At 49.2% G+C, this 19,234-nt stretch overlaps 1 protein-coding gene across 7 annotated transcripts in view; it reads left to right on the top strand.

Annotated features, from left to right (window-relative positions):
* The window catches only part of SUN1 (Sad1 and UNC84 domain containing 1), a 52,717-nt gene that overhangs the window by 26,675 nt on the left and 6,808 nt on the right, over positions 1–19,234 (top strand). For 3 of the 7 annotated variants that reach the window (XR_003607363.2, XM_028091826.2, XM_028091832.2), the window contains 14 exons: positions 2,519–2,716; positions 3,282–3,365; positions 3,647–3,766; positions 4,943–5,041; positions 5,545–5,638; positions 6,623–6,681; positions 6,817–6,962; positions 7,373–7,612; positions 10,638–10,724; positions 11,920–11,963; positions 13,613–13,748; positions 15,055–15,309; positions 15,805–15,889; positions 18,700–18,815. Coding sequence is in view for 6 of the 7 variants with exons in the window: in XM_028091826.2 (XP_027947627.1) it covers positions 2,519–2,716; positions 3,282–3,365; positions 3,647–3,766; positions 4,943–5,041; positions 5,545–5,638; positions 6,623–6,681; positions 6,817–6,962; positions 7,373–7,612; positions 10,638–10,724; positions 11,920–11,963; positions 13,613–13,748; positions 15,055–15,309; positions 15,805–15,889; positions 18,700–18,815 (1,763 nt within the window). In the remaining variant the exon portion in view is untranslated. The remainder of the gene's footprint in view (positions 1–2,518; positions 2,717–3,281; positions 3,366–3,646; positions 3,767–4,942; positions 5,042–5,544; positions 5,639–6,622; positions 6,682–6,816; positions 6,963–7,372; positions 7,613–10,637; positions 10,725–11,919; positions 11,964–13,612; positions 13,749–15,054; positions 15,310–15,804; positions 15,890–18,699; positions 18,816–19,234) is intronic. The other 4 variants (XM_028091828.2, XM_028091829.2, XM_028091830.2 and 1 more) reach the window with 4 other exon arrangements.

Here is a 19,234-nt window from a genome sequence, read left to right as displayed (position 1 = left end):
TTAAAATGAGGTAAAATGCACATAACATAAAATTAACAGTTAATCATCTTAAAGTATACGATCCAATGGCATCTTTTCGTACATTCACAATGTGCGACTACCACCTCCATTTTGCTTTTGTGCGCCTATAGAAATGCGCGGTTTGTTTAAACGCTATCATAGTACGGATATGGCTTTGCAACTTCATTTCATATGCCAATTCAGATGGACTTTATTCTTTCTGATTCTTAACTAATATTGCATTTATGGTTATATCAAAATGTATTTAATCATTGTCCATCTAGATGGACATTCATGTGTTTTCTGTTGGTATGCTTTAAAGATTTTATTAGAGTGAGTGAGCGAGCGCACTGGCATACACATGCATGAACAGGGGGAGAGGCAGAGAGAGAGAGTCTCAAGCAGACTCTGCACTGAGCACAGAGCCTGACACAGGGCTCTATCTCACAACCTAAGCTGAAGTCAAGAGTCGGACGCTGAACCAGCTGAGCCACCCAGGCACCCCTGTGTATGCTTCTAGAAACAATGTTCTTTGGGTGTGTTTCCTCGTGTGTATGTATTTGTGTACACGGGCGAATCCTTCCCTAGGGTAGACAAATTAGAAGTAGAACAGATGCATTTGAGCTTACCAACCCACTTGAGCCGTGCGGTTTCTGAGTCCTAAATGTTTTGAGGTTCAGGGGAAGTGCAGCCTTGACAAAACGTGGATTTCTGGTTCACATCAAAAAGACTTTTTAAAAGGCTTGGAAGTCTTTTCCTTGGGTCATCCAGGCTCTACAGAGCAGGGTACAGATGGGATGTCTGCACGCAGACAGACTAGGTTCCTCCCGGGAAGCATGGAAAGCTGGGCCCTCAGGGCCTTCCCGGGCCTCACAGGGAGGCACCCAGGAAATCAGAGATGGAAAACAGAGTGTCTTCCATGTTCTCTGTCTTGCCTATGGCAGCTCTTAACTTAAAACTTCTGTTGGGGGATTATTTTAGGATAAGGTCAAAGCCTTAGGATAGGTTTTTGAAAAATTGTCATTTGTCTTGGTGGCTTAGATTAGCACGTAGCTTACTGAACCAGCCTCAGGCTTTAGAGAAATCAGGACTTAGGTGCCTGCCTCCTTTGGGCACGGCAGTAGACGCTGTGAGCAGCTGCAGCTTGAGCCCGCACGCTGCCTGGACACGGCTGGCGGCGGGGTGGGGGGCTGCGCACGCGCTCTTCCTATGCTGGGTGGCTCCCCACGGCAGCCACTCTCCTGAAGAAACTGTAGCTAGCAATTAAATACTTAAAAAGCTGTTCCAGTCTGCAGCTCCTAAATAAATATCACTGCTGGGGGAAAAAAAAAGTCCTTGTGCAATTTCAGTTTGAATAGATTCTTCCAATCGACTTCCCAAAAGACTGACCCAGATTGCTCTCCTGCGGTGGCAGTGTGAAGGTCCTCATTCTGTGTGCTCTTGCCATTTCTTCATTTGTTCATGTTTTCACAATTTATCCCGTTCCATGGGTGAAAAATGGAATTTCAGTGTTTTTGATTATCAGTGGAACAGACCATGTATTACCTCTTCATAAACGTTTTGTATTTTTCCGAAGCTTCACGGGAAATTTTCAGTGCCGTGTGAAAGATGGGCAGAGGCACAGTGGGAGATGCTTGGCGCTGATGCTGGGGGTGGGGGGAGGGGAGGCTAGCCACGCTTCTAGGGATGTTTTGATACAGCACTCCAAGTCAGCAACAGGCTACTAAGTAGGCTATTTGGGAAAAAAAAAAAAAAGAAAAAACTTATTTCTTTAAAATCCCTCCCTCTCAGACTTTACCGGTTCCAGCTGGCCTCACGCCGTACATTCTGAACTCACGCAGGGCTCCCCAAGCCAGGAGAGGGAGTGGACCAGTGTCAGAAGCACTCCCGGGTCTACACTCTGTGGAATAAAAATTTCTAGCAACTGTAGCTTGTAGAGGATCACCCTACACATTTCAGGTTAACAGAAGAAAAGTTGTCGGGGATCCTGTTGTATCTTGAAGCTGCACTAATGACACGTAGCAGAGGACAGTGGGCTTCCGTAACGGACCTGCTCCTTGCAGGTGCTCACGCCGGCGGTTTCTGTAGTGTCCCCATTGCTGCAGCAGGCGTCTCTGAAGCTGCTGGGCGCGTCTGGGGGTCCTTTTCCAGGCAGGTGACAGAGGACAGTGGGTGGTTGTTGAGCGGGTATCTGGACTTTGGAGTGTATGTAAGCAGGATTGGGGTGCAGTCACCTCAGACGGGCTCTTATGTGCAGGCTCGCCTGTGACCGAGACTTGGTATTCAGCTCTCTGGCACGGGACCGCTGTGTAGCTCTGTCTCCGTCAGGAGGTGACTTGTGTCACATGGGGCAGAGCGATGTTTGTCATTACGGCTCTTCCCAAGTTGTCATCTCTGATGGACACGTGAAAGGTTGATTCTGCTTTGCCCCAATGAGTAGTTTGGCTATCTGACTTTCCAGGGGGAGTAAATGTTGACGTTGTGGGAAGAAATAACTGTGTTCACGGTTTTTCAATAGGCGGTGCCCCTGTCCACATGGATAGGATTTTGTGGCTGGCCAAGGACACTTCGTCATCCTTGTCATCATTCTTAGTCCAGCTTTTTCGAATGGTTTTAATGAAGCTCAATTATGAATCAGAAAATTACAAATTGAAAAGTTATGAATCAAAAGATCGTGAATCAAAAAGCTATAAGTCAAAAAGCCATGAATCAAAAGGTATTTAAATCATTTTTTTCCTCCTTTTTCCACCTAATAATACTTTCAAGGTGGAGAAAACACTACCTTTCCAGCGTGGCGCTTCCTCCACGTTTCTCCTCTTGTGCTCTCATTAAGCAGACTTTCTTGTGGCGCTTTTCTGGGGTCTTTCTGCGCTGATGGAAGTTTTTATGCGTTTGTACTGTTCTGTTTTCTGAAAGGGGAGCAGCGTTTCAACATTTTTAAAGTCATTTTTTAAAAACTTGAGTTTTGATTCTTACTGCCTTTTTAAAGCAGAAACAATTTATTTGAATGACGTTTAGAATGTAGTTGTTTACAGCCATTTTTAAGCGGGCCTGTCTCTGTGTTGCATTGGCTGTGGTGCCTTGTTCAGCCAGGTGGGGCTTTAACCTCTCTTCTCCCTAAGCCCAGCCCTACCACCTGCCCCCCGCACCGCCCCCCCTTGCCTCGCCTGCACACATAAGCCGGTGGGGTTTGGTCTTGCATGCTCTCTCTCTGACCGTGCGGCCCCGTCGGCGTCTGGGAAGCATCTGAACTCTCTGAGCCTGTTTTGCGTGTATTGCAGCTCATTCCAGTCACTGTGGGACAGTGAATGTAGGAGGGCTTCTCAGAGAGGACGGCCACCTCAGTGTGAAAGGGGAGTCCTTGTGTAAGTATGGCGTCCTGGCGCGTGGGCTCGCGGGGCAGTGGTGGCAGCTCCCCACAGGTGGCAGTACGGGGCTGCAGACACAGAACAGACGCCCCCTTGCGCGTGCAAACTTGCTGAACCCTTAACAATAGACGGCAGGAGCCACCAGATTGCATTTTCTTTGATTTTTTTTCTTTTTTTGCGTAATTGAGTTTCCAAATTTTCTCAAACTGCCATTGTTGTGCACAGTTCCGTTGACCAGGTTTGCATAGTAATCTGTCCAATTAACTGCTTGTCACCAGCGCCCACAGGTGATGACTCTAGGAGGAAGGGGCTCCTTGAGACGCACACAGCCATCCGCTCGCAGTCCTCGAGGCCAGAAGGGGTAGCAGGGGCCATTGGGCACATCTTTTCTTATGCAGGTTGTTGTTTGTACCTTTTTATTTTGCTTTTATCATGTTCTTCACAAATGCTGTAGCTCCTTGTTTGTATTGGCAAGTCAAATGCTTGTTAAAAACGGACAGGAATAATACCAACTTTAGCTTGAAATACAGAGAACGTCTCTCTTGAAAAACTTCTTTGTAAATGTATTTAGTATAAGTTACATGTCTGAAAAGTAGCTTGCCTGAGGTGCAGTCAAGTTAGAAAGGCTGGTCACACTCCCGCGGGGGAGTTGATCCGAAAAGAAGCCACTTGTCCTGTCCGTGCCCGGTCGCTGAGACACACAGCCTCAATCCGGTGACTGCCGTGTCCTGAGCCTTTGCCACACACGGAGGCGTGCATGTGGAGTTAGAGGGTTTCCAATTTATACCTGTAAGTTTCTTGCCAAAGGGGCATCTTTTTTAGACAGCCTTTTTTTTTTTTTTTAAGTTGAGCTTCAAAAATAATGGTCTCTTAATTGGTAATAAAACAAAGTGATAGATTAAAGAATCCACTTAAACCATGTTTCTTCTCACCTCAAGGATAGCGTCAGGAGTCTCAACACACAAATGTTTATAGGAGCATATAACTTTCAGCAGGTACTCATAAAAAACTGAAACAAAATGGATTTCATAAGCAGTTTTCTGCCTTATATAATGTGTGATGTTTGATACAAAATTTATTGTCTTATTCTGTCATCCAGTGGTACTACCATTTGTAATCCCCAAATACTTTTTCACTGGAAAATGTTAGCTTTTAGAATGGTCTTGGTGTAATGAGCCCTCCTGGTCTCACCTGGAGCTGACTGCTGGTGTCTGCAGAGTTTTATCTGCAAGTTGTGGGGGTACCAACTGTGAACACTGCGCTGGGGGGCACTGCCCGTGGCCCCCCACCCCCAGGGAAGTTCACAGGGAAGTCTGCGTTTCACATTTTAAGTATCTGCAGGAAGAAGTGAACAACCATTCAGAGTGTAATAGAATTTCATAAGTAAATTTCAGAGTCTTGCTTAGTCTTAAAATGGTTTTTTTCCCCCTGAGAAGAGACTCTGAGCTGACTTGAGGGAATTTTGGTAAGATGCATACGAGGGGGAGTTTGTTGCTGTATTGTAAGTATGGAGAGTGGGTTTTCTGGTGTATGTTTTGAGTGTGCCCCTCCCGCACACATGTCATCTGTCACAGGTCACCTGTTGGTGCAGACGCTGCAAAGGATCGGTGCTTCCGGATGGTCCGTGTCGAAGACACTGTTGTCGGTTCTTTGGTTGGCCGTAGTAGCTCCAGGTGGTTATTTTGGCTTTCTCTGTTAGCATTCTCTGCCAAGTCTTTGGGCAGTTAGGCACCTGCAGTTAATGATTGATCCAACCAAAGGGAAGTGTCATTTTGGGGTACATGCTTTGCTCCTTGATAGAACATGTTTCATTCTTGATTCCTTAAAGAAGTGCTAACATAGTGCTTTGGGTGCATGAGCGTTCTTTGTTTCCCTGCTGCGGAAGTCCACCTGCTCCGTTGAACTGGAATGGAGAATGCATGGATTTGGTGTTGCCTCATTTGTAGCCTGCTCTGTGTATCCGCTTCGCTTTGTGTGCTTCTCAACATTCCTGTGTTTGAGTACATGGACACTCTTCTCAATATGCATCACCCCTAACTTCCTTTTCAGATACTTACATAGTATTTGTTAGCAGATGTCCTTGTGCTTCTCGCTTGACCTTCACAAAAACAGTCCATTTAGGAGTTTGATTTTCCAAAGAACATTTCTTTAGAATGTTTGGTGTGTTCTCTTTCAGGGAAGGCAGCCTCTGGAATATACTGGTGGCTAGGGATTGGATGGTACCAGTTTGTTACTTTGATTTCTTGGCTGAATGTGTTTCTTCTTACAAGGTAAGGAAACCAATATCATGTCAACTGGGTGTTTTTTAAGAACTGACTTTGTGCTCATTGCAGAATATAACTTTGATTTTTTTATAATGTTTTAGCTTATATTTACGTTGTTTTTATAGTTTGGTATATTAATGTCTTGCCTTTTTTATATCACTTTATATTTTACAAAGTGTTTTCATATTTTTATGTAATTTTTCAAGCCATTCCTCTGAGAAAGGGAAGGCAGCTGTCATTCTTAAAATCACAGTGTATAGGAGTGAGTTGCCTTGTCAGGGATTACACAGATCGGGAGGGCTGTGGTGAGGACTGGGAGAGAGGGTCTGGTTAACTCTGGGGCAGTTCACCCGTCCCCAGGTGACCTTAGTGGGCCAGTAGCCAAGGTCCTTTAGTGCCCATCATGGTGCCATGAGAATCAGTAGTGAATGTGTTTGTTACTATGGGCCAGGGGACACTATTTTATAGAAAGGTGCCCCTGTACACCTATACACACCTTGTAGATAACACCGTAACTGCCTTTCTGGGGCACCTGACCGGCTCAGTTGGAAGAGCGTGTGACTCTTCATCTCAGGGTCTTGAGTTCGAGCCCCACATTGGGTACGGAGCCTACTTAAAAAAAAAAAGCAAGCAATTGTAACTGCGTTTCTTTTTTTTTTTTTTTTTTTAAGATTTTATTTGAGAGAAAGAATGAGAGAGAGAGAGAGCACATGAGAGAGGGGAGGGTCAGAGGGAGAAGCAGACTCCCTGCTGAGCAGGGAGCCCGATGCGGGACTCGATCCTGGGACTCCAGGATCATGACCTGAGCCGAAGGCAGTCGCTCAACCGACTGAGCCACCCAGGCGCCCTGTAACTGCGTTTCTAATACTGAAACTTTCATCTTAAAATAAGAGCGTGGTTATTTTGTATAAAATTACCTAGAGAAGTAAAATAGAATGGTGACCCTGAGTTTTCTTATATCCAAGTTAAAATTTTTCTTTTTATTCCTAGGTGCCTTCGAAATATCTGCAAGTTTTTAATCTTGCTCATTCCATTATTACTTTTACTAGGTAAGTAAACTTTGACTTAGTTCCACGATGAATATCTCTACATGCGAAGATGTAAATGAGGGCAAAAAGTGAGCGTTTCAGTGCCTGTTTCACAGAGCATGGTACACACATGCAGCTGGCTCTTGTCCCCTTCAGGTGCAGGTCTGTCCCTGTGTGGCCAGGGAGACTTCCTCTCAGGCCTGCCTGTGCTCAGCTGGACACGCATGTACAGAGCCCAGCGGGCGGACGGCCCTGAGAGCTCGGTCACACCTGACGCGTCTCACCTGAGCCAGCCGCCGGAGGTAACCACACAGAAGCTCTCTTCTGTGGCATTCCCCGTCTGTGTTCCTCAGAGAACAGGCCCCCTGGTTCAGAAAATGTTGTTAAATGTCAAGTAAGCAAGCTTTATAGTTCCTTAGATGTTCTGAGATAGTTCAAGTGATGCATATGGAAGTAATCTCATTCAGTTAATTCTAATTTAAAAAACAGTAGTATGCATTACTTTGGAAAATATGGAAGGGAAGAAGAAAAGACAAGCCTCCGTAGTCTGCCCCGTAAGGAAGATCCCTGAGGACGGACATGGCCCTGTCCTGTCCTTTAGCATCTCCACACTCCTCGTGGGGCTGCTCCGCTGTGATCCTGTGCTCCGAGGTGGTTTGTTGCCAGGCCTGATGGCCCCTTTGTGCTATTGGGATTGCTCTCACTGCTGTAGGCTGGTGACGAGGCTTTCCACTGGCATCGGATGAGCGAAGTGGAAAGGCAGATGACCTCGCTGTCCGGACAGTGTCGCAGCCACGATGAGAAGCTTAGAGAACTGGCTGCTGTGCTTCAGAAACTGCAGGCACGGGTGGACCAGATGGACGGCGGTAGCGAGGGGACGCTGTCCCTGATTCAGCGTGTGGTAGGGCAGCACTTACAGGAAATGGGTGCCGACAGACTGTCGGGCTCGCAGGTAATGTGGGTTCTCGAGGGTCTGTTTTCTTTTTAGGGATGAAGAACGGGAGCGGGAGCGGCGCTGCTGTGACAAGTGGTCGTGCTCTTCGGCTGTGGGGAGCAGTTGCTGAGGGCCAGGGTGGTTTCCTGGTGCTTGCTGGAGACCGGGAACTATACAGCTCGGAGGACACCAGCGGAGTGGGCGCCCCGCTGGGGGCTGGGGGGCTGGGGTGTTGGGGATGGAGTTGCCGTGGGTGGCTTGTCTTGGGAGCCACGGGACCTGGTGCCCTGCCTGCAAATTGTTCCTGACGCACATTTTACTGAGAAAATGGATTGAACATAATAGTTCAGCGAAGTTTCACTGTTAGCTGTGATTTGATTTGCATTTTGTATCAACAGTGATTTGAAATGTTCAAATCTGTGATCTAAAAAATCTCATGGTAATGAAGTTCAGAGGAGCTGCTCTTCCATGTGGAACCCTGAACAAAAATGTCTTGTTTGTTAGGTGTTCTCAAGGAAAGAATTGTCAGTTTTCCCCAAAGCTGATGTTTATTTTCATAAGTTCCAAAATGAGTATTTATTAAATATTTAGGTACTTTGGAATGAAATCTTTAACGTACGTGTTGTCCCTTGCCTCAACAGCCTGCTTCTCGTGTCTCTTGTCTCAGAGCCCCTCCCCGCCTCAGCTGTCCGCACCACAGTCCAGGAGGAACCCCCAACGTCCCCCCCCCCCCCCCCCCCCCCCGCCTCACTGGTGCAGTCTGTCTCTGGCCTGGGGACTCCCAGCCTTTCCAAGGCCCTGCACAAAGCCTGGTCCCACTGTGCTCTTGAGCAAGCCTGGCTCTTGTCCCTGGAGCCTCCACCTAGACTTGGCCCCAGGCCGAGCGTCCCCTGACTACAACCTCCCCTCCCACCTTTCAAGTCACTGTCTTCTTACACCTGATAGTGAATGAATGACCCTTGACTCTGGTTTGGCCCGAGGCACATCAGTAGTTGTCATTGTAATGTGCTGCTAGCAAGGGGACCTCCAAGGTGACAGGGCAGGCTTGCACCTTGTCTACATAGCCCCGGGTGGCCATGCTTGGAGTTCCCGTATCTGCTCAAGGCACACTTGGTGTCCTGCATTGATTTCTCAGTCTTTGCCGATTTTCAGTTTCTTGACCATAAAATTGAGATGATTTTGGTCAGATCCAGTTGACACAGTTATGATTGGTCTGTTCTTATTGGCCATTTAACAACTTTGTCGGATGGTTGAACAGAACTTTGCTGGTTTTTGCAGACAAGATGGAACAGTAGGAAGGGTTGAAGCTCGTTTGTTTTAAAAACAAAACAGCTGGGGCACCTGGGTGGCTCAGTCGGTTAAGCGTCTGCCTTCGGCTCAGGTCATGGTCCCAGGGTCCTGGGATCGAGCCCCGCATCGGGCTCCCTGCTCGGCGGGGAGACTGCTTCTCCCTCTCCCTCTGCCTGCCTCTCTGCCTACTTGTTCTCTCTCTCTGCCAAATAAATAAATAAAACCTTTAAAAACAAAACAAAACAGCTGGATTGTTGTAGGTGGCAGGTCATGAAATCTGTCCCTGTAGACAGGACATTTCCTGGGTGAGCATAGAGTCACGCCAGGAAACATGTTGATCTTCAGGAGTGTTTCTCAGCTGGGGCATTCTGAAATATTGTCACCACCACAGGGATGATATGACGGTGAAATCCTAAAACAAACCAACAGAAGTGGTGAGCTGGCAACCTTTAGTTATGTTGATTTCTTTCTCTTGCAGAGAAAAAAGATGACCATTCAAAAAAAAAAAAAAAAAAAACAACCAAGCATCAGTTTGTGTCGTGTTCTGTAAACTATCAAATCTTAGGCAGTCTGGGCTCACTTTAAAACTAGGTTCTAAATTAGATCAGCTAAGTACAGGTTTATCCTGTTCTTCTCACCCCTTTCTCCACTATTCACCTGTACGTAGGTGTGACCGTGATGCTAATCCTGATGCAGGGCCCTCCCAGCTTGCTTCTGAAAAGGCCCCCCACGCTTGTCTTACCCCTGCGGTCCCCTGGGACTCCCCACCCCGCGCCCCCCAACGCTCCTCACTGTGCCATCCAGCACGCCACCAGCTGTGTGGGGCGGTGTGAAGCTAGTTTCTCAGCTGCAATGGCCACATGTGGCTAGTGGACAGCGAGAGTGGACCCTCTCATTCTGGCATGGAGTTGGGTGGCAGGCAGAGACGGCGAGAAAGCTCACAGCTGCATTCGTGGATGCCCTTTCTGTGCGTCAGCGACCTGGGTTCATCTTTCCAGCTAGCCTGTGTCCTTGTGCTCTGGTTTATTTCATTTTTAATCTTGTTTTTATATAAACTTTTATAAATTCACTGTAGTTATAATTTGGAAGAGATAGGATGTAATTAACAAGCGCAACTTCCAATAATGGAAGTATCGAATTACTTCGTGTCTCTGTATGTTGTGGCCTGGGTCTCAGTCGCTCAGGGCATGCGGTGCCCCCGTCCCTGCCGTCTGAGTGGATAGTTGGCAGTGACTTTTCGAGGGACTTTTGCCAGGGACTCTGACAGTTTCCGTGTTGTTCCACCTTCTAAGAATTGCTGAACAAATTGGTTGGACGTAGCTTGAACAAACTACAGTTTTTCAGCAGTTCCCTCTCTTCTCTGATGCGTTTGTCACTGTCTTGTCTCACTTGGTAAGTCCCTTTAGTCACCTGGTAAACCGTGCTGCAGGACTGTGCTCCGGTCGGGTCCTTCCCGGAACTGCGTTTTGTGTTGCGTGCTGTGTGTGAGCTCAGTGAGCGGGTCGGTGTGTCTTTCCTCGCAGTCCCCCTCCCCCCATTCTCCCTCACACGGGGGCCCCCCACGTGGGTGTCTTCTGCTGAGCACAGGCATGTGCGCGCTCTAGTGAGGGGTGGACGTGTGGACACTGAGGGGCCCCCCCAGGACGGCAGGCCAGGCTGTGACCAGGCGGTCCCGTGTTTGGGGTTCATGTGCAGGAGCAACTTCCAGGTCTTTTTGTCTATTGCTTAACTCCCACTTGTGTTCCTTTCCAAGACTGACGCCGTGACTTTCTACCAGGAGCACGAATTGCGCCTCTCGAACCTAGAAGATGTTCTTGGAAAACTGACAGAGAAGTCAGAGGTATGCATCTCGACCTTTCCTCAGCGAGAGAGCATCCGCATCCGTCTGTGTGCTTACGCTCCTCAGCCTGCAAGGAAAAATCTTTCTGACTCTTGCCTCTTGCCCCGTGGACCTCAGTTTACTGCTTTCATGTTTCACAAGTGTGTCTTTTTCATGGACTCCAAGGCATCTTTTCAAGGGGGCCTGAGTCCTTGTTTCTCCTTGAGGTCACACAGCCTCCTGCAGAGTGACTTTGTAGAGCAAGAATCTTTGACAGACAGCATTAATTTTCTGGCAAAAAAGCTGTTATTATCAGATATCGGTGAAGCAGAGAGGGGGAGGCCGGGATGTTTTTCCTGATCTGAGCCACAGAGACTATGGTGCGCTCTGATTCGGGGTCCCTGGGCACGTGGATGCAGGGGCAGACGTGGCGCAGCCTTGGGGGTGTTGGGGCGGCTGCCCTGTTCCTGCACGTGGATCCAGGCGAGTTCCAGTCACCCACTGACCGCAGAATCCGTGGTATCCATGGGGAGGGGAGGGCTGGAGAAGGAAGCCAGAGGCCAGGAGCGTAGCCCTCGCTTCATTTTGTGCCATGGGGATTCTGACCTCTTTCAGCTGGAGTTTGGATGCGGCTCCCCGATGTGGCGGTGTCAGTCCCCCATCTCTGAACGGACCCTGTTCATGAGTCCTATCTCCATGTGTGAATCTGCCATGGCCTTGTCCTTCCCCATTCAGAAACGACTTCCCAGAGGTGCTGGCAATGTTCTCCTTGGCCTGGGTGCTACAGGAGCTGCTCATTTTGAAAATCCATCAGGGTGTTCCGTGTGATTTCTGCACCTCTCTGATTATACGTTGTATGTCTTCTAAAAGTTTACTTTGAGGGGCAGCTGGCTGGCTCCGTCGGAAGAGCATGTGACTCTCGATCTCGGGGTCGTGGGTTTAAGACCCATGCTGGGTGTAGAGATTACTTAAAAAAAAATCTTAAAAAAAAAAAATGGTATAATCCCTAAAACAAACAAAAAACCCTTTACTTAAAAAAATAAACACCCCTCGCCTGCCAAGTGGTAGGCAGGTCTGGGCTTTGAACTGAGGGGGAAAAAATTCACAGATAAATACATGTAGTTCCATATAGAAATACAATGTTAATCAAGTGTGTGATTTATGGAATGTTAGTATATAACTCCTGTTCAAACAGGTTCTTTCTCATACTTTTTAGGCCATCCGGAAGGAATTAGAACAGACCAAGCTGAGAACAGCTAGGTAGGTTAATTTCAGATGAATTTATATTTTGTCTTGTGTGTTTTCTTGTAATGTGGAACCCAGCAATCATTCCCAAGGGAGCGCTGTGTGCACCACGAGTTACGGGCTTTCTGGTGGAAACGCTCCCAGTGCTCTTTCTGGGTGGCCCTTGGCGCCACCTAAGGACAGAGAGACTTACTGCTAGGGTGCTCTCGCAGTTGAGCCAGGGCCCTGGTGCAGGTGGACTTCTCTTTGTGAACTGTCAGCATCCCAGCAGCTGCTCAAGCCGGCAGGACGCCTGCTTTCCGGGACCACCCGTGTGTGTGGCTCTGTGCCGCCCCCGAGCTGTTTTGTGGCCATCTAAATGGCCCTTTCCCTGATGGTTTCCTGGGGGTGTGATATGTGGGCTGCTTTTGTTTGGCACCTTTGTCCATCCCTCCGAATTCTGCTAGAAGTATGGACTTTCCCTTGACACACTCACGGTGCCTATCTTTTCCCACACCCCTCATTTTATTGACACAGGCTCTCTGCACCGCCCCCATGTGTGTCTAGATGGGACACCTGTACCCTCCTGTTGCTCCAGGGATTCCTACAGCTCTGCGGGGGGCCGGGGGGCGGGGGGAACCAGACGATGAGCTTTAACTAAGCACCTTCCCACCCCTGGCTCCTGTGTGTGCTATAGATCCCATATATCCTTCCCGAAGGACAGATTTGGGTGTGACTACATCTTACTCCCTTTCAGAACCTTTATTTCCATAAAAAGGTGTGTTGATTTGCTGGTACATGGATCCTAAAAGGTTTATCCTGCAGTCTGCTTTTCTGAGTAATGAATTATTGGTGTCTCACCAACTACACCAACTTACAAAAGAAATATAATATTGCAATATTTTACATTATAATGTATAATTTCTACATAAAATAGAATTATTAAACTCTGAAGCCATACATTTTTAATTCAGTTATCCGTTCCATTAGCTTGAAAATTTCTTACTCAACTTTATGGTGATTATTGTTAAATATTGTCCCATTTCTGAAGTCTTTTTGTAGTTTTAGGGAGATAGACACAGGTATTTATTCAAAAGGTACAGGTGTTTAATATGAAATGGTCTTGAGAGCTTTCTCCTAGCACTGAAAGGGAGCTGCTGGTTACAGCATGTGTTAGACGCCCTGCCTGGGCACTTGGGCATATTTGTGTGTACGCACATGGACTGACATGGACGGGGTGCGTGTACACGCGTGAACCGGTGCGGATGGGGTGTGTGGAGTGACGCGGACGGGGTGCGTGTAGGCGCCGCATGAACCAACGCGGATATGGGGGTGCACGTACACATACGAACCGGTGCGGATGGGGTGCATGTACACGCGTGAACTGGCACGGATGGGGTGCGTGTACAGGCGTGAACCGGTGTGGATGGGGTGTGTGGAGTGACGCGGACGGGGTGCGTGTTGGCGCTGCGTGGACTGATGTGGACGGGGTCTCTGGGATTTTGACTTGAAGCTGATGGTTTGTGTCCCACCTTAAGGTGGGACAGGTAGAGGCGTGTGCAGTATCGACTGGTCTGGGGGTGGCGCTGGTCCCTCCACGATTCTATTGCCCGCGTTTATGTTACGCATGTGTGATTGGTGACGCCTGATTCCTTTCCTCCTCCCTCCTCCTGTGGACTTGCCAGCGGAGTTGAGGAAGAGCAGCACCTCCTCTCCGTGGTGAAGCATCTGGACCTGGAACTGGGTCAGCTGAAATCTGAACTGTCCAGATGGCAGCATTTGAAAACCAGCTGTGAAGAGGTTGATACCATCCAAGGAAAGGCAAGTTGTAAAATGTCTTCTCACAGAAAGGAAAAGAACGCTTGAAGTTTTAGGTTTATTAAGTTGATCTCAGTTTTCTTTAGAACCTTTATTTTCTTACATATGAAGTTTTTAAACATCCAAGATAGAGTGGTTAATATTCAACTCTCCTGGCATTTCCTGTGATACGTTAACGCTTCAGTGTGCTTTCCACACTTTCTTTACGTGCATACGGCCGTGTGCCAGCACGGATTTGGAGGTCCGCCGTTCATATGTCTTCAGCACAGTGGAGTCACATTGCACTCTGCAGCTCTGCTTGGTGTGGTCACGGATCAGGCGGTGTCGGGCCCATGCACCCTTATGCAAGAAAGGAATTCCAGACCTTTATAGCTGCGTGAAAATGAAAAAACAAACGTTTGAATGGCAAAAATCATGGTTTGGGTAAAGGCAGATAGTAGATTGGGAAAAAGTATTTGCGATACAGGTGATAAACTTATCTCCGCTCTGCAAAGAGCTCCTAAAGTTGCCAGGAAAGGAGACAGTGGGAATGTGGACAAAGCATGTGAGCAGGCCACTCAGTTCCACTAATTGGGTTTGCAAGAAGGAGATCAGTCGCCCCAGTGCTGACCTGGCGGCATCATGAACGCCTACAGCCTTTTGGGGGTGGGATGTCTTAGGGGATTTACCAGTTACAAAGATGCTTACTCTTTGCAAGTAGCAGCCTCACTCTTGGGACTCCCCCAACAGAAGTGAAAGCGCTGGGCAGACAGGCACGGGGAGGACGTAGCCGGGTGTCTGTGGCGTGGGGTGCCACAGAGCTCTGGGAGTGGCTGAGCTGGGCCTCCCTGCATTATTTCTCTGTGCATCTCTCGTGCCAAGCAAGAAGGGGAGGTGTGTAGAAATAACATGCAAGGGCATTTCTAGCGTACGTGAAGTAACACTTAAGTTGTTGGCATAACTGATTCCTTACCAGACTGAGTTTGAGGACAAGGGGCTCCCCTGTCTCCACACCTGACCCACGGGGGCGCCCTGCTTGGTAAATGCCCTCTGAGGAGCACACGCAGGAGCAGGCCGGCGAGGTGGACGGAGCCGCTGTCCTTGGCTCTCTCGGTGCACACTGCGCTTTTCTGTTCCCGTTCTCTGTAACATATTCCAGCATTTTTGGAGAGGTTCTCAAATTGTAAAGGGGAAGAATTGTCGCATTTACATTATGGATATTTGAGAAGCTTGGTGAGAGTTTCGAGGTGTTAAGGTGACAGAAGCGAAGTGTTGAGAGGGTTTTGTTAGAACAGTAACTTCATGTTCTGCTTGTAAATGGTCTTCCTAGGTAGACGCCCAGGTCCGAGAAACCATCAAACTCATGTTCTCGGACGGGGAGCAGGGCGGTTCTCTCGAATGGCTGCTACAGACGGTTTCTTCTCGGTTCGTAAGCAAGGACGACCTGCAGGTTTTATTACGGGATTTGGAGCTGCAGATCCTGAGGAACATTACACACTACATCTCTGTGACGAAGCAGGTTCCAGATTCTGAAACCGTAGTATCTGCTGCAAAGGAGGCAGGGATTTCCGGAATCACAGAAGCGGTAAGCGCACAGCGAGAAATGCAGTGCATGTCGTAATGGGGCTGGTGACCTAGTTACTGAGCTGACAGATGTGCTGGGAATGCCAGAGGTGCTCAGCACAGTGTGGGGTGCGGGGAAGCTGCGGCTGCTGTGGCTGTCACCCAGCTGTCCACCTGGGTGGCCACACACCTTGTGAAATCACAGGACTTGCCCAGGAATATGGTGCCGGGCTGCTGTCCCAGACTCTAGTCCTTGCTTCGTCGTATTCTGTGGAACCCACGGGTTCTCTGGCTCATGATTGTCATGGCTGTGTGTGAGAGCCCACGGTGACAAGGCAACCCCGTCCCACGTCCACGTGTCGGCCCCTGTGGTAGGGGCGCAGGACTGAACCCCCCGCCAAGCCTGTTATCCCCAAATGCAGTTAACTGAAAATGTATTCTTGATGGAAATGTCTGGTCTTCATTTCTACATTAACACTGAGTCTTGTCTCCCCACTGTGCACTTGGCTGTGTCCAGCAAGCACGTGTCATCGTGAACAACGCCTTGAAGCTGTATTCCCAGGATAAGACTGGCATGGTGGACTTTGCTCTGGAGTCTGGCGGTGAGTAAACTCCTGGTTACCAAAGACAGTGGTCACCTGTTGGCCCGCTGCGACCTGCCCCACTTCCAAGCAGTCTGGAACCCGATGCTGAGAAAGAGCATCACTCCAGGTACGCCCCTCACGCTCTTGCTTTAGGGGGCAGACAGCTTCTCCCGTGGAAGGGCTGCTGGTGACGCGTGTGGCTCTCACATCAGTTGGCATCAGCACAATCCCAGTTTGGAGGCTATATCAGAGTTTACTGCCACAGAAACACCGATTATGATCTTGCGTGTGGTGAAGTGCGTTTAAGTGTAGAAGTGCCGTAATGGACACGAGAGCAGCAGTTTTCAAACTGTTTCCCAGAGCGCTCAGTGACACGAACACGTGTCCCTCCAGGCATTTAGTGAGTGATGGGTTTGTGCCTACTGCATGCAGGGACCGTCCTGGGTACCAGCAGCCCCGGCCCCGCAGGAGCCTTCCCTCCATGGGGGAGATGGTGGCAGATAGAAAGCAGCCCGTGATACCTAGCCATGAGGACGGCTCCCGAGTGAGCGGAGCGGTGGGGTGCTGCTTTTGTTCCACAGAGAAATGAAGGGGAACGTGGTGGCCCGTTAAGTCGGGGAAGTGGTGCGTGCAGCAGGCACGCGGGCTCAGGACCCCGTCCTCAGGGCCAGGTGTATTGAGCCATCACAGTGGTGGTCTAGTGAAGTGTTGTGGTCCACACGTTTTCTGTCACCTACCCCCTCAGCGACGTTTGGGACAGTACCCCCGGATCAAGCACAGGGGCGTTTCTGTGAGGAAACAGGTGAATGTCCGTACTACACAAGAGGGGTGAAGACTCTGAGGGACATCACGTCTGTTTAGGGGAGGTTTGGGTGCCATCTGTGTCACTGAAAGTCTTGGTTTTCTGAGTTTTTAAAATTTAGGACTTGCAGATCAACAGCTGGTGAACCAGCATTTTCTCTCAGAGAAAGGGAGGTTCTTCGTGCACGGTAGCCGATGAAAGGGTCGGAGAGCCCTGCAGGTGACTTGGTTCACCCTCACCGGCACTGTAGGCAGTCTGCGTGATGCCCCGGCCAGGAGCCTGGTCCCCACAGGCCCTGCACTGGCCCAGAGCCGCCGCTGCGTGCGAACCCCCCCACATTCTCCCACGTTCTCCTGGTGTCCCCCAGGGGTCAGGAAGGCTCTGAACTGTTGTTAGCGTATGTTCTATGGAGAATGACTTTTTTAGACTGTTAAGTGATTTCAGTTAACATGTTTTTGAAATTCAGTGATTTATGAAGAAACCATATCAATTCAGAGACATCAAGTGCTGTTTTAACCACTCAGCTGGATAATTATTTTCTCAGGAGCACAGCTAATCCTGACAGACTTGTATGTCTGTAGAATTTTGGTAATGTTAATGTTCAGTGCATTACTCAAGGCATTCATTGACTCTTTGTAAGTTAAAAGAGTATTTTTTTATAGGGTCCGTATTTAAGGATTTTTTTTTTTTTAATGAGGATAGAATGTTTAAACAGGTAATCGAGAGGCTCAGAAGTTCAGGTCTGTTGATCAGCAAGGTCAACATCACTTTGTCTTCTTGTGCAAATTCCCGGTTCTGCCCGCTCACGATGAGAGGAAGAGTCACCACGTGGCCCCCACAGCTGCATCTGGGCGTGTGCTGTGGGGGCTTTGGTGGCATGCCCCAACTTGGGAACCCCGATCTCTTCAAATACAAACTTCTCAGCAGCTTTTATCTTTAGTTTATTTTTTATTTTTTTATTTTAAAAGACTTTATTTGACAGAGACACAGCGAGAGAGCGAACACAAGCAGGGGGAGTGGGAGAGGGAGAAGCAGGCTTCCCGCGGAGCAGGGAGCCCGATGTGGGACTCGATCCCAGGACCCTGGGACCATGACCTGAGCTGAAGGCAGATGCCTAACGACTGAGCCACCCAGGCACCCCAGCTTTTATTTTATATATTTTTTCTTTCGAGAGTTTGTTGTTGCTTCCAACACCATCTTGTTTGGTTTGGCACCAGCACCCTGTCTACCCTATTTCTTTCTTTCTTTTTTTTTTCTAAGATTTTATTTATTTATTTGACAGAGAGAGACACAGCGAGAGAGGGAACACAAGCAGGGGGAGTGGGAGAGGGAGAAGCAGGCTTCCTGCTGTGGGGAGCCCGATGCGGGGCTTGATCCCAGGACCCTGGGATCATGACCTGAGCCAAAGGCAGATGCTTAACGCCTGAGCCACCAGGCGCCCCTGCCCTATTTCTTGTTGAGGGTCAAATTGGACATTTTTTTAATGTTTTTTTTTTAAAGGAGATATAATTCGCATAACCTGAACTTCACCCTATTAAAGCATTATGATTCAGTAGTTTTTAGTGTATTCACTCCAGAATACATATGTTACCCCAAATAGAGCCATGGACCTGTTCTGTTAGCAGACGTGGCCCCCTGCCCTCCATCCCCCGAGCAGCCGCTGAGAGCGTCCCGTTGCTATGGCCTGTGGGTAGTGGGCCCTCTAATGACACACATGCGTGTCAGGGAACTCCTGCCTGTTGGAGTCGTTGCTCTTTCTTAGTAAAAGGCACGAAAGTTCATTCAGAGTCCCCTTTGCTAGAGTGGCAGACAGGGGTGCTGCTTTGGGAGGTGGCACCTGTGTGCTGAAGCAGCTGCAGACTTTAACCCCGAACTTGGAAAAAGTCAACGTGAGCCTGGACTGTTCTTTATAGAAGTTAAAAGCTTGAGAATGTTCGCCCCTTTCAGTGAATCCTTGTCGGGTAAGGAGACTCCTTCCCAGTGGGACCATTGCAGACTCTGAGGCAGCTCTGAACTCTGCTTTAAGGTGGGAGCATCCTGAGCACGCGCTGTTCTGAGACATACGAGACCAAGACTGCGCTCATCAGCCTGTTTGGGATCCCGCTCTGGTACTTCTCCCAGTCCCCGCGCATCGTGATCCAGGTGAGTCCTGATCTGGGTCCCCCCCCCCCCCGTGACCCCAGTAGGAGCCAGGAGCCGTGTTGTGGCCACTTTCACTGCAGCATCATGTACGTCCCTACGGAAGGGTGCCGACCCAAGGGCTCAGCTCCACGGGTTTGCACAGAGCAACACCCCGGCACCGCCCCAGAGGGGGGCCTCTAGTGCCCTCACTTTGGCTGTGCGTCGTGCCCTTGTCCTTCTGGGTCATCCCTGCAGCACGAGCCGCTGGTGCCCTGTTGCAGCCCAGGTGACGGCCGAGGGTGTTCCCTTGTGAGACAAGGTTGTGCTTCGTGGTCCGTGAGGAGGCAGAGCAGGTGGAGACCCCTCCCCTGCACCGCCGTGCGCCGCACACAGCACACGCCAGCTGACAGGGCTTCACACTCTCTCTCCGGAGCCTCTGT

Source organism: Eumetopias jubatus, unplaced genomic scaffold, assembly GCF_037043125.1.
Source record: "Eumetopias jubatus isolate StellerSeaLion01/CBP00866 unplaced genomic scaffold, mEumJub1_p1.0 scaffold_12, whole genome shotgun sequence".
NCBI lineage: Eukaryota > Metazoa > Chordata > Mammalia > Carnivora > Otariidae > Eumetopias > Eumetopias jubatus.
This window is presented reverse-complemented; position numbering and strand designations above follow the sequence as displayed.